Source organism: Acromyrmex echinatior, chromosome 8 (genome assembly GCF_024713525.1).
Source record: "Acromyrmex echinatior isolate Ae372 chromosome 8, ASM2471352v2, whole genome shotgun sequence".
NCBI classification, from domain to species: Eukaryota; Metazoa; Arthropoda; class Insecta; order Hymenoptera; family Formicidae; genus Acromyrmex; species Acromyrmex echinatior.
In genome coordinates this window covers 13114210-13128490 of record NC_141859.1, presented here as the reverse complement: position 1 = coordinate 13128490, position 14281 = coordinate 13114210, and the positions used below count along the sequence as shown (strand labels likewise).

General features: G+C 45.9%; 1 protein-coding gene across 1 annotated transcript; it reads right to left on the bottom strand.

Moving 5' to 3' along the window:
- On the bottom strand, positions 1-3720 carry LOC147908804 (uncharacterized). Its single transcript, XM_087408739.1, has one exon. The coding sequence runs from the start codon at positions 3621-3623 to the stop codon at positions 642-644; it is 2982 nt and encodes a 993-aa protein (XP_087264865.1). The 5' UTR covers positions 3624-3720; the 3' UTR covers positions 1-641.
- Between the last annotated feature and the right edge of the window lie 10561 nt (positions 3721-14281).

Genomic DNA, 14281 nt, shown 5'->3' with positions numbered 1-14281 from the left:
AAGCATTTATTGCTTTCGGCCTGAGCTTTCCCTTTTGGGAAAAATCCAATAAAAATTTGCCACAATCGTAATTATTACGTGGCATTAGGTGTACAAAATTGATTGGCGCTTTGGATTCTTTTCTAGCGACGTTCAACGTAACAGTCATGCGCGACAGAAAATCCGTGCGTGGGATTGGTGACAGCGCGTGACGTATTCGTCGGAGCGCGGCGCTCGCGTGCGCGAATTGAATCGTTCTAGAACTTTCGATTGTCCGTTGCCGGTAACGACAACTTGTTTGCGTGTAACGAATTGTTTTTAAAAAGAACAAAGAACGACGAATTTGATGATTTTAACGAGGATTAAAATCATGTTTGAGATGAAATCACGAGCTCAATTTGTGCATGCGTTCAATGACAATTAATGTCGATCGACTGAAAGAATTCTTGCTTTTCTTTCGAATTACCGATCTCGAACATCCCGCCCGCCTCGTCATCTCCGTGACGATATGTGTATGAGGTTACGTATAGAGATTACAAAAACTGTAAACGCGAAAACATAACAAGCGATACAATACAATGAATTCGTGGAAGAACTTGAACCGTAAACGAGAGTTATATGACAAATAACATTGAAAGAATGATTCACGAAAATACGCGCGATCACTTCAAGCTCTTCTTTACATTTGTCGCATTAGCGTGCAAGATAAACGCGTTAGCCTCTTCTGGCAATAAAACTAATTTGACCAAAGGACGAGTTAATTCAGATGAGGCGGTTTTGACTGTGACCACCCGCACTACGCCGTCGTCTCCAGGATGTAGCTGCGTGACTCGCACCAAAGGCCACTTATTTGGCGGCGAGAGCTCGGAGCGAATGATGCATAGCGATCCAAGGCGTGGTGGCAAAGCATCCTTGGTCCATTTCGGTCTGGTAGCCAGAGTATTTAAGTACTCGCGTGACGAGGAGGCTCGGAGCATCTCACGAAGTTGCCGGTCGGCGCCCGAAAAATTGGTGCCGCAATCGGAGTAGATGTCCGTGCACAGTCCTCGGCGAGATGTAAATCGACGGAGAGCAGTCTGAAAAGCGTTGGTGGTGTAAGCTGAAACAGCCTCGAGAGGAACGGCCTTGGAGCTAAAACAGATAAAGACAGCGATGAACGCCCTGTGAGCGCTGTGCCCACGCCCTTTGCTCGTCCTGATGAAGATAGGCTCGACGTAGTCGCTGCCCACGTGAAGAAATGGTCGTGCGGGAGTCACTCTTCCTGGAGGAAGGTTTCCCATCTTTGGTTGCGGAGTGGCAGCCCTCCACCGTGTGCATGTCACGCACTGATGCAGCCATCGCTTGACCACTGCTTGGACTTGTGGAATCCAGCGGGAGACGTGACCTCGAATTCCGTGGAGCGTGACCTTGGATTCGGACCACAAGATCACTGGCGTTGCAACTAGTTTTAGCACAGAGCGCGTGTGCACGAGTACACTTGACAGTACGGTGGCGGCGCAGAGTTCAAGTCGCGGGAGAGAAACAGGTTTGATCGGCGCGACCTTGCTTTTGGCTGTCAACAATAGAGTCTTCGTTTGGTGGTTTGCGGTGATGCGGAGATACTTCACAGCGGCGTAACCTCTTTCGGATGCGTCTGCGAAGTCGTGCAATTCGAATTGAGAGCTCGTGTCGCCGGTGCCGAGCCAGCGGCCGACTCTGAGCTTCTCAAGCAATGGAAGTTCTTCCCAGAGCCGCTTCCACTTTCCAGCGATGGTTGACGGCAATGGTGTGTCCCACTCTAGCTGCTGCAGCCAGGCCGACTGCATGAGAATTTTTGCTTGAATGGTCACTGGAGCCAGCCATCCGAGCGGGTCGAAGAATCGAGCGGTCTCCGACAGCAGACTTCTTCTGGTGAACGCGACGACGGTGCGAGGAGGAACAGAGAAGGCGAGTTCGTCCCTGGTTGGATACCAGCGCAATCCCAGCGTTGAGTGGTTCTCTAGTTCCCACGACCTCGAGTCTCTGGTGAGACTGTACTCAGACGGAATGTCGCGAAGAAGCTCCTGGCAGTTGGCGGCCCACTTTCGGAGAGAGAACCCGCCCGCCGTGCAGAGGTTGCGGAGCTCTTCTTGGAGAGCGATAGCGTCGTCCTTTTCAGGCGCTCCGGTTGCGACATCGTCGACGCAGCAGTCGGGTCGTAACGGATTTGCGCCTCGAGGGAAACGTGATCCATCGTCATCGGCGAGTTGACCATCGGCGTGATCGGCGGTTGAGCGGTGCACAAGGTTGGCTGACTCATGATCTGAGGTGCACTGAGGCGAGTGGCGCTGTGCTGAGTTGGTTACTTGGTCGCAACCTCCCGATAAGATCCAGCCGAGCTGTGTCCTTTGAACGATAGGCGCTTGGGGGCCTCCCTTGCGGAGACCACCCTCGAGAATGATTGAGCATACCTCCGCTCCAAAAGGTTGCTCAATCGAGTCGTTCGCTGCGTAGTCCGGATCAACCAATTGGAGCCCCTTTAGATGTGGCCCCTCCATTCTGATCCTGGCGTGAGAGCCGTGGTAAAGCGAAAGACGTGGCGGAATAAAGGCTCCGACTTTGAAGTCGGTCCCTGTGGTTAACGAGGTCACCTTGAGAGTCATCTTTCCCCTGCTGGGCCCGGAGCTTTTGCCGTTGATGCCGATGACTTCGATTGCGGATCGAGAGCGTGGCAAGCGTAGGCGCTGGACCAGAGCCTCGGATTTTAATGAGGTTTCCGAACCTTGGTCGATGAGCCCGCGTGTGGTATGCTGATTGCCGTGACGATCAGCGACGGAAACTCGCGCAGTTGCGAGCAAGGTAGCCTTGTGGTCGTCGTCGCGGCGCACCGCCGACAGTGAGCTGACCTCGTGAGGTTTCGATGAAACGTACGCGTCGTGTAACATTGAGTGGTGACGAGACTGGCACGTAGCACACGTCCTCGTCGACTGGCACTTCGCGAATTTATGAGAGCCGAGACAGTTGAAGCACAGCTTGTGAGTTTTGGCGACGGCCTTGCGGTCGGCCGCGGATTTTTTCTTGAATTCTTCACACATCATCACGTGGTGCTTACCCTTGCATAGGACGCATTGGAAAGACTCGGTGTGTTTCTTGACGTGATGCGACTTGGCGGATCGCGACGGGTTGTCGGAGACCTTGAGCGATTTTGGTTTGGCGGCTTTGAGAGTTAGCGTTCTCCTTGTGATAAAGTCCAGCAACGTGTCATGGTTTGGCAAGTCCGTGGAATTGCTCACAAACGATCGGAATTTTAAGCGCGGCAGCGCCGACTTGGTAGAACAATCGGTTCCCGGTTCACTTGGAGGAGCTGTACTCGAATTTTCAGCTTTGAGCTTTGCCAGGTACTCGCTCAGCAGGCCGCGCAGCTGCACGTACGTGTTTTCGGCGGAATCGACGAATTGAGACGTGTTGTACTCACTCTGTTTGAAGGCTTCCTTGTAATGTGCTCGAATAAGTTTGTGGTGCCTTTCGAAGTCCGCCCACATCTTGTCGAGAAGCGTCGAGCGGATTTCGACAGCGCGGAGGGTGATGTTGGCCGTCTCCATTTTCTTTAAATTGGTCACTGACCTGGCCATGCGACTATGGATGTCCCTCTGGGCGGTCAGCAAGACGGCTATTTCGTCACTCATGATTTCACTTGCGAATTTTTCTCTCTCTGATTTTCTTGATGATGCGCGCACTGGACGCGATGCACTCGACACTGCGGATGCCGGCGAAAATCCGGCTCGAAGGACCAGAAATTCGAGATCGGTAATTCGAAAGAAAAGCAAGAATTCTTTCAGTCGATCGACATTAATTGTCATTGAACGCATGCACAAATTGAGCTCGTGATTTCATCTCAAACATGATTTTAATCCTCGTTAAAATCATCAAATTCGTCGTTCTTTGTTCTTTTTAAAAACAATTCGTTACACGCAAACAAGTTGTCGTTACCGGCAACGGACAATCGAAAGTTCTAGAACGATTCAATTCGCGCACGCGAGCGCCGCGCTCCGACGAATACGTCACGCGCTGTCACCAATCCCACGCACGGATTTTCTGTCGCGCATGACTGTTACGTTGAACGTCGCTAGAAAAGAATCCAAAGCGCCAATCAATTTTGTACACCTAATGCCACGTAATAATTACGATTGTGGCAAATTTTTATTGGATTTTTCCCAAAAGGGAAAGCTCAGGCCGAAAGCAATAAATGCTTCGATCTCGCCGTCCTCCTACTTACTTCCAAAAGTTCTTAGAGTTCTTAGAGTCATAGTCGCGCTTCGTAAAATCGCCGTGCTAACCGTTTAGTGAAATCGCTATAAACCGAATCTTTCGAGAAGCTTCGAGGAAAATCGCCGAGATTTTCCATCACCGCGATTCCAAGCTCAATTTGGAAAAGGTGACCGCATTTAATATTCTGTTAATCTGATCTTTAATTAATTATATCTTTTGACTTTGTAACTGAATACATTAAAGAAATTCTTTTGTTAAATTAAATGAAACGGAGTTCTCTTCACTGTCGTGCATCATATCAACCTTGTGCCGTTTTCTCACTCGAACCTCTTTCCGCGCGGTGCGCTCTCGCACATTTTCTGGTCCTTCGAGCCGGATTTAAACTAGCGAGAAAGACAGTAAGACAAACGCCGCATCACTTTAAAAATTTCACGATCAGCGCTCTCGCTCTGGTTCGCTCTCGCACATTTTCTGGTCCTTCGAGCCGGATTTTCGCCGGCATCCGCAGTGTCGAGTGCATCGCGTCCAGTGCGCGCATCATCAAGAAAATCAGAGAGAGAAAAATTCGCAAGTGAAATCATGAGTGACGAAATAGCCGTCTTGCTGACCGCCCAGAGGGACATCCATAGTCGCATGGCCAGGTCAGTGACCAATTTAAAGAAAATGGAGACGGCCAACATCACCCTCCGCGCTGTCGAAATCCGCTCGACGCTTCTCGACAAGATGTGGGCGGACTTCGAAAGGCACCACAAACTTATTCGAGCACATTACAAGGAAGCCTTCAAACAGAGTGAGTACAACACGTCTCAATTCGTCGATTCCGCCGAAAACACGTACGTGCAGCTGCGCGGCCTGCTGAGCGAGTACCTGGCAAAGCTCAAAGCTGAAAATTCGAGTACAGCTCCTCCAAGTGAACCGGGAACCGATTGTTCTACCAAGTCGGCGCTGCCGCGCTTAAAATTCCGATCGTTTGTGAGCAATTCCACGGACTTGCCAAACCATGACACGTTGCTGGACTTTATCACAAGGAGAACGCTAACTCTCAAAGCCGCCAAACCAAAATCGCTCAAGGTCTCCGACAACCCGTCGCGATCCGCCAAGTCGCATCACGTCAAGAAACACACCGAGTCTTTCCAATGCGTCCTATGCAAGGGTAAGCACCACGTGATGATGTGTGAAGAATTCAAGAAAAAATCCGCGGCCGACCGCAAGGCCGTCGCCAAAACTCACAAGCTGTGCTTCAACTGTCTCGGCTCTCATAAATTCGCGAAGTGCCAGTCGACGAGGACGTGTGCTACGTGCCAGTCTCGTCACCACTCAATGTTACACGACGCGTACGTTTCATCGAAACCTCACGAGGTCAGCTCACTGTCGGCGGTGCGCCGCAACGACGACCACAAGGCTACCTTGCTCGCAACTGCGCGAGTTTCCGTCGCTGATCGTCACGGCAATCAGCATACCACACGCGGGCTCATCGACCAAGGTTCGGAAACCTCATTAAAATCCGAGGCTCTGGTCCAGCGCCTACGCTTGCCACGCTCTCGATCCGCAATCGAAGTCATCGGCATCAACGGCAAAAGCTCCGGGCCCAGCAGGGGAAAGATGACTCTCAAGGTGACCTCGTTAACCACAGGGACCGACTTCAAAGTCGGAGCCTTTATTCCGCCACGTCTTTCGCTTTACCACGGCTCTCACGCCAGGATCAGAATGGAGGGGCCACATCTAAAGGGGCTCCAATTGGTTGATCCGGACTACGCAGCGAACGACTCGATTGAGCAACCTTTTGGAGCGGAGGTATGCTCAATCATTCTCGAGGGTGGTCTCCGCAAGGGAGGCCCCCAAGCGCCTATCGTTCAAAGGACACAGCTCGGCTGGATCTTATCGGGAGGTTGCGACCAAGTAACCAACTCAGCACAGCGCCACTCGCCTCAGTGCACCTCAGATCATGAGTCAGCCAACCTTGTGCACCGCTCAACCGCCGATCACGCCGATGGTCAACTCGCCGATGACGATGGACCACGTTTCCCTCGAGGCGCAAATCCGTTACGACCCGACTGCTGCGTCGACGATGTCGCAACCGGAGCGCCTGAAAAGGACGACGCTATCGCTCTCCAAGAAGAGCTCCGCAACCTCTGCACGGCGGGCGGGTTCTCTCTCCGAAAGTGGGCCGCCAACTGCCAGGAGCTTCTTCGCGACATTCCGTCTGAGTACAGTCTCACCAGAGACTCGAGGTCGTGGGAACTAGAGAACCACTCAACGCTGGGATTGCGCTGGTATCCAACCAGGGACGAACTCGCCTTCTCTGTTCCTCCTCGCACCGTCGTCGCGTTCACCAGAAGAAGTCTGCTGTCGGAGACCGCTCGATTCTTCGACCCGCTCGGATGGCTGGCTCCAGTGACCATTCAAGCAAAAATTCTCATGCAGTCGGCCTGGCTGCAGCAGCTAGAGTGGGACACACCATTGCCGTCAACCATCGCTGGAAAGTGGAAGCGGCTCTGGGAAGAACTTCCATTGCTTGAGAAGCTCAGAGTCGGCCGCTGGCTCGGCACCGGCGACACGAGCTCTCAATTCGAATTGCACGACTTCGCAGACGCATCCGAAAGAGGTTACGCCGCTGTGAAGTATCTCCGCATCACCGCAAACCACCAAACGAAGACTCTATTGTTGACAGCCAAAAGCAAGGTCGCGCCGATCAAACCTGTTTCTCTCCCGCGACTTGAACTCTGCGCCGCCACCGTACTGTCAAGTGTACTCGTGCACACGCGCTCTGTGCTAAAACTAGTTGCAACGCCAGTGATCTTGTGGTCCGAATCCAAGGTCACGCTCCACGGAATTCGAGGTCACGTCTCCCGCTGGATTCCACAAGTCCAAGCAGTGGTCAAGCGATGGCTGCATCAGTGCGTGACATGCACACGGTGGAGGGCTGCCACTCCGCAACCAAAGATGGGAAACCTTCCTCCAGGAAGAGTGACTCCCGCACGACCATTTCTTCACGTGGGCAGCGACTACGTCGAGCCTATCTTCATCAGGACGAGCAAAGGGCGTGGGCACAGCGCTCACAGGGCGTTCATCGCTGTCTTTATCTGTTTTAGCTCCAAGGCCGTTCCTCTCGAGGCTGTTTCAGCTTACACCACCAACGCTTTTCAGACTGCTCTCCGTCGATTTACATCTCGCCGAGGACTGTGCACGGACATCTACTCCGATTGCGGCACCAATTTTTCGGGCGCCGACCGGCAACTTCGTGAGATGCTCCGAGCCTCCTCGTCACGCGAGTACTTAAATACTCTGGCTACCAGACCGAAATGGACCAAGGATGCTTTGCCACCACGCCTTGGATCGCTATGCATCATTCGCTCCGAGCTCTCGCCGCCAAATAAGTGGCCTTTGGTGCGAGTCACGCAGCTACATCCTGGAGACGACGGCGTAGTGCGGGTGGTCACAGTCAAAACCGCCTCATCTGAATTAACTCGTCCTTTGGTCAAATTAGTTTTATTGCCAGAAGAGGCTAACGCGTTTATCTTGCACGCTAATGCGACAAATGTAAAGAAGAGCTTGAAGTGATCGCGCGTATTTTCGTGAATCATTCTTTCAATGTTATTTGTCATATAACTCTCGTTTACGGTTCAAGTTCTTCCACGAATTCATTGTATTGTATCGCTTGTTATGTTTTCGCGTTTACAGTTTTTGTAATCTCTATACGTAACCTCATACACATATCGTCACGGAGATGACGAGGCGGGCGGGATGTTCGAGATCGGTAATTCGAAAGAAAAGCAAGAATTCTTTCAGTCGATCGACATTAATTGTCATTGAACGCATGCACAAATTGAGCTCGTGATTTCATCTCAAACATGATTTTAATCCTCGTTAAAATCATCAAATTCGTCGTTCTTTGTTCTTTTTAAAAACAATTCGTTACACGCAAACAAGTTGTCGTTACCGGCAACGGACAATCGAAAGTTCTAGAACGATTCAATTCGCGCACGCGAGCGCCGCGCTCCGACGAATACGTCACGCGCTGTCACCAATCCCACGCACGGATTTTCTGTCGCGCATGACTGTTACGTTGAACGTCGCTAGAAAAGAATCCAAAGCGCCAATCAATTTTGTACACCTAATGCCACGTAATAATTACGATTGTGGCAAATTTTTATTGGATTTTTCCCAAAAGGGAAAGCTCAGGCCGAAAGCAATAAATGCTTCGATCTCGCCGTCCTCCTACTTACTTCCAAAAGTTCTTAGAGTTCTTAGAGTCATAGTCGCGCTTCGTAAAATCGCCGTGCTAACCGTTTAGTGAAATCGCTATAAACCGAATCTTTCGAGAAGCTTCGAGGAAAATCGCCGAGATTTTCCATCACCGCGATTCCAAGCTCAATTTGGAAAAGGTGACCGCATTTAATATTCTGTTAATCTGATCTTTAATTAATTATATCTTTTGACTTTGTAACTGAATACATTAAAGAAATTCTTTTGTTAAATTAAATGAAACGGAGTTCTCTTCACTGTCGTGCATCATATCAACCTTGTGCCGTTTTCTCACTCGAACCTCTTTCCGCGCGGTGCGCTCTCGCACATTTTCTGGTCCTTCGAGCCGGATTTAAACTAGCGAGAAAGACAGTAAGACAAACGCCGCATCACTTTAAAAATTTCACGATCAGCGCTCTCGCTCTGGTTCGCTCTCGCACAATATATGTATATATATATATATATGTATATATATATATATATATATATATATATATATATATACATATACAAGGTGTCTCTTAAGATGGGTCGGGGCCACATTGAGGACGGAGAATGGATCAAAGGGAATACAAAATTCTTATATTATTTTGAGATACTGGCTTTAATTTTTAAATTAGAAAAGGAAACATCTAAGCCAATATGCGATCAAGCCGCGCCGCGCGAATTCGTAGGACGGCCCACACTCGAGCGGCGGCGGCGGCGGCGCGTAGGGAGAGGGAAGTAGCGCTTCATCGCTTGGCACAGTCTGGCATGGCGGTCCTATGTGTTTCGCCACATTGCGTCTACACTATTCAAAATGTTATTTTAGCTGAAGTTTCCCTTACACATTTCTTATCATTATAAATCACGTTATTTAGCACGACTAAATACGTTTCAACACAATTATAGATATGTTAAGATAATTAATGTAATTAATTAGAGCACTACGCAAAGCGTATGCTGATGCTATCGTCGCGATACATTTCCGCTTACTTATTATACGATGTTTCTATTTAATTATGCTTCGAGACACACTTTGTCGGAACTATCGCTATATTTAGTTTATGTGTTTTGTTTTATGCTATATTTAGTCGGAATTTTATTTTCTGAGATGTTAATGCGTGTATACTTGAAATTATAGTACAAGCTCAGATAGATAGCCGCTACATTGTAAATCCAGATGTATTATTTTTCCATGTATAATGATGCATTTGACTGAGGTTCTTTTTCACATGTTTCTTTAACAAGTTTTATTGTACACCGTTAGAAACGTTCTTAAATTTTATTAATCTTTTATGTTCACTGATGAATAACATTTAAATTTTCTGTCACTGAAAAAATTATTTATGTATACGTTAATGAGATGTTTAAGTTTGTAGTAACTGAAAACTTAAGTGTATTGAAAAACACTAATTGAAAATTGAGTGTTTTAGTTTATTTCAATTAAACTATCCATCAAATTGAATGCCCATGTTCATTACATTAAAAAAATCTATAACTTACAAGGAAATGGACCCAACTGTCCCTCTCCGATTTTAATGAACATTTATTATATTATTCTCCAGACAAAAATAAGCGACACGTATTTTTTTATACGTACCCATACGCACTTTTAGGGAATAGAACACCCTTTAGAAAAAAATCGGTGTTTCTCTTTCGAAGCGAATGTCGCTGGAATTGTAACAGATAGAAAAAAATTTCAGAATGAAAACAAAATGGCTTCAAAAGTACTTTAGAACTATAATAAAAAAATTTTTTTCTTTATAAAAAAATAACTTTTATTATAAAAAATTATTAAAAAGTTCTTTTTTTATTAAGGTTTATTACATTTAAGACATGTAACCTAATTTTAAGTTATATTATTCAATTCTTTTCAATTACTGCATGACCATAAGCTTTCGTTACATGTTACTTAAAATTCATTAAAACATTTCTAACAGTGATACAAAATAACGTAATTAATACGTTCAATTGTATTTAATGACTTAAAAAACAAAGAAGGTAAGAGTTTCAGCTGAAAGAATATTGGATTTGCAATGTACAGACTTACGATTAATTATTAATTACGAGATCATTTTGTAAGGTAAAAAAAATTAAATATAATTAAAACTATTAAATATTTATGTTATACAGAGAAAGGTGTCTTCGATTCAAAGAAATATTTCCTTTGCTACACGGTTAAAGAAAAAATTTCTTTAATTTGAAAAAGTTATATTCAAATCAAAGAAATGTTTTCCTTAGTCATATAGCAAAGAAACATTTCTTTGAAGAAATTTTTCTCTGGATGTAATAAAAAAATTAAACTACAGAATGCGATGAGATGTGCAATGCAGACGCTACTCATATTCTTCTGAAGATATTGGGTTATTTAAAAAGTATCCGCGATTTTTTTCATTCAAAAATTGAACAAAAAACCGCGGATACTTTTTAAATGACCTAATATAAACATTTTAAGTACTAAGGAAACGCTATCGTTTCCACACCACTTTGAGGTAGATAGCTTGGCGCGTTTTTTTTTACGTGGTTTCCCAAGTAGGCCTAATCCACTCTCATTGTTTAATATAACAATTGTTCGAAATGCCTTCCTCGTGCTTGTGAACAGAGTTCGGCTCTTCGAACTATCTCCTACGAGATACGTGAAATTATGGTCCACCGATACGTCGTAACGTCGGTCTCAAAGAAGAAGTCCTTCGAATGTTTGAAGAAAATTCTGGAACTGTGTGCGTCGTGCAGCTTGCGCACTCGGTTTACCGCGATGTACGGTGCATCGCATTTTACGACAGAATAATTTACGGCCGTTTCATTACTAACGCGTGCAGCAATTGCTGGAGCGAGATGAAGCACCGCGCGTTCATTTTTGTGAAGGTATTTACTTATTTTACTCGATAATCACACTGCTTTTTTGCAGAGATTAGATATCAATAAAATATGCGCAGGGCTTCTTGCACAATGCCGGCGAAATGCCTCATTTCTCGATTATATCTTATAAACGGATGAGACCACCTTTACGCCAAATGATATGTTCAACTCAAGAAATCATTTGGTCTGGCAATTCGAAAATCTACACACCATTCGCGAGGGCGCCTTTCGTTGGTCAATCAACGTATGGGCAGGAATGTTAAAGAACCGAGTGGTAAATATTCTTGTAAATTATAAAGAAAATATCTTTTCTTCCATAGTTTTTTCGAATGTATTAACAATTGACAATTTTTAGGTCGGTCCTCATTTTTTTCCGCCACGTCTCAGTGCACAGGCGTACAGAGAGTTTTTAGGAAATCATTTACCGGTGCTTCTCGAGAACGTTCCTCTTAATATTCACCAAACGCTGATTTATTAGCATGATGGAGCTCCCGCACATTTCTCCCGTCAAACAAGAGAAATGTTAGACGCGCGTTTTTTCCGGAGAGGATGGATCGTGGTGGTCCAATTACTTGACCGACAACGTCGCCAGATTTAAATGTGCTTGATTACTTTGTTTGGGGCTATATCAAAGATTTAATCGAACATGCGAGTTTTCCACTTGACGCAGCTTTGCAAATTGGACACGTATTCGGCCGCCCACCTTTTCCAAAATTCTTGGATCGAGTGTTGAACCATCTCCTACCTATCAAGGCGGTTGATTTTTATATCAGCTAGATCGTTATCCGGAAGACTGGTTAATGGTTCTCCTATGAGGAAATGTCCTGGCGTTAAAGGTAAATCAGATGAGAGGATAGGGGTGACAACGGCCTCGAATTCAGGCATGCTTTAATCTGCATGAGAGACGTTGTTAATTCCTTAAAGGTAAACAAAATATTGCCCATGACTCTGCGGAAAAGATATTTACAGGATTTGACTCCTGCTTCCCATAGACCTCCTAGATGCGGCGAATATGGAGGAATAAAGCCCCATTCTATATATTGGCGAAGCATATAAATAGTGCTATGTAGGATTTACATGTTTTCCGACCTCGTCCTTTGTTGACAAGGGTAGTAATTGGGCCAGCAAAATTGATCCCGATGACGAATGCTCTAGGTGCACTCTATCACCGGGAAGAGATCCCATCGCTTGGGTTAGTCCTCTTGGGTTATGTCTAGCACACCAGACACAGGAACGGCAAACCTGATGCACCAAATTTCTTGCGTTTAGCGGCCTGTATTGCTGACGTATTGATGCCAACAACAATTGTGGACTAGCATGCAATAGAGCGCGATGTTCTCTTTCGATCAGCAAACGTGTGATCTTGCATTGTGCGGGCAGTAAGATGGGATGTTTCCTTTCGAAACTCCAAGGCGTCGCCTGAAGTCGTCCGCCCACCCTAATTATACCATGTTCGTCTAGAAATGGATGTAGCTGAAGTAATGGGTTAGTTCTGCTTAATTCTCATTTGTTTTGAAGACATTTTAGCTCTTCCGCGAAGTAGACACGTTGTGAATGCTTGAGTACCTTGCGTCTTGATAATTCCAACTTAAGTAGAGTCAATTTAGATAATTCTCTGTCTTCATGTCCTTTGCGGTAGTTATGAAGAAATGCAATAGGCAAGTATCCGCTCAATCCTTGTGAACGTTGAGCAGTTCGTGATGAGTGTGTTGATTGAAAACCAATAATTGAGATACAATGAGATTGCAAGCTGCAGTGAGTTGCTTGGCTTCAATCTCGACACTGTATACGGCAAATTCCAAATTAAGATTTCTTTCGCTTGTAACGGGACGAATATATGACAACCATTTAGAGCTATTCCACCATAAGGAATTATCCTTCAGCTGAGCAGGTGAAACTCCTCTTGAGATCAGATCTGCAGGATTCTCCGAACCTTTTACATGGTTCCAATGAATAGCAGGTAGTATTTCGCTAATTTCCGACATACGGTTGGATACGAAAGATTTCCAACGTGCTACGTCGCGAAGTACAGCACGACCATGGAATCAGACCATGCCCGTATTTCATCGATTTCAATGTGAATGGCGTGTTTTACATTATTGATCAGTTTAGATAGTAATAATGCGCTACACAGTTCTAACTTAGGTATAGATTACTTCTTTAAAGGGGCTACCTTCGCGCATAATAACCTAATCGTCGTTTCTTCGCTGGATTTGCTTACCGATTGTATGTAGATACATGCGCCATATGTTTTCTCGGACGCGTCGCAAAATGTAAACATGGAATATCGACAATCCTTTGACACACCTACAACTAATCGAGGAACATATAACTCGTGAGTACTATTGAAGGAATCTTGGAATTCCTTCAACTTGTGTGTAGCTCTGAATCCGGGAGTGGATCGTCCCTGTCTTGATTTTCCAAAGACTTTGCATCAGAATTTTAGCTACGGTTAAAATGTGGCCTATCAAACTCAAAGGATCGAATAGTTTACCAATTGCGGACAGCATCTCGCGCTTTGTAGACGCATTGTATTTGTAGTAAATTGAATTGTCTGTCCGAATTGGGATTCCATTCGAGCCCCAAAGTATCGAATAGTATCATTCGCATCAATTTTGAAACTAGAATCAGATTCACAGAGCTCGTGCGGAACTCCTTTCAGTGCGTCGTCAGAATTAGAGCACCATTTGTGTGCTTCGAATCCTTCTCTTAATAACATAATTAACTGTTCTTGCAAAGAACGAGCATTTTCAATCGTGCTAGCCCCCGAAATTATATCATCGACATAAGTATCATTCAATAGAGTATGGGATGCAAGCGGATAACTCTCTTTACCTTCCTCACCTAGTTATCTCAAGCAACGTACCGCCAAGGTACACAGAGATGCACAGGCTTGACTGTACGTAACAGTATTTAAGCGATAATCTTGTACGGGCGAAAATCTCCATAAAATTCGTTGAAAATCGCGATCGTCTTCCTGAACCAACAC

Bases quoted from the DNA above. Each gene is read 5' to 3' on its own strand.
- LOC147908804 (XM_087408739.1), bottom strand. From the start codon at position 3,623: ATGAGTGACGAAATAGCCGTCTTGCTGACCGCCCAGAGGGACATCCAT.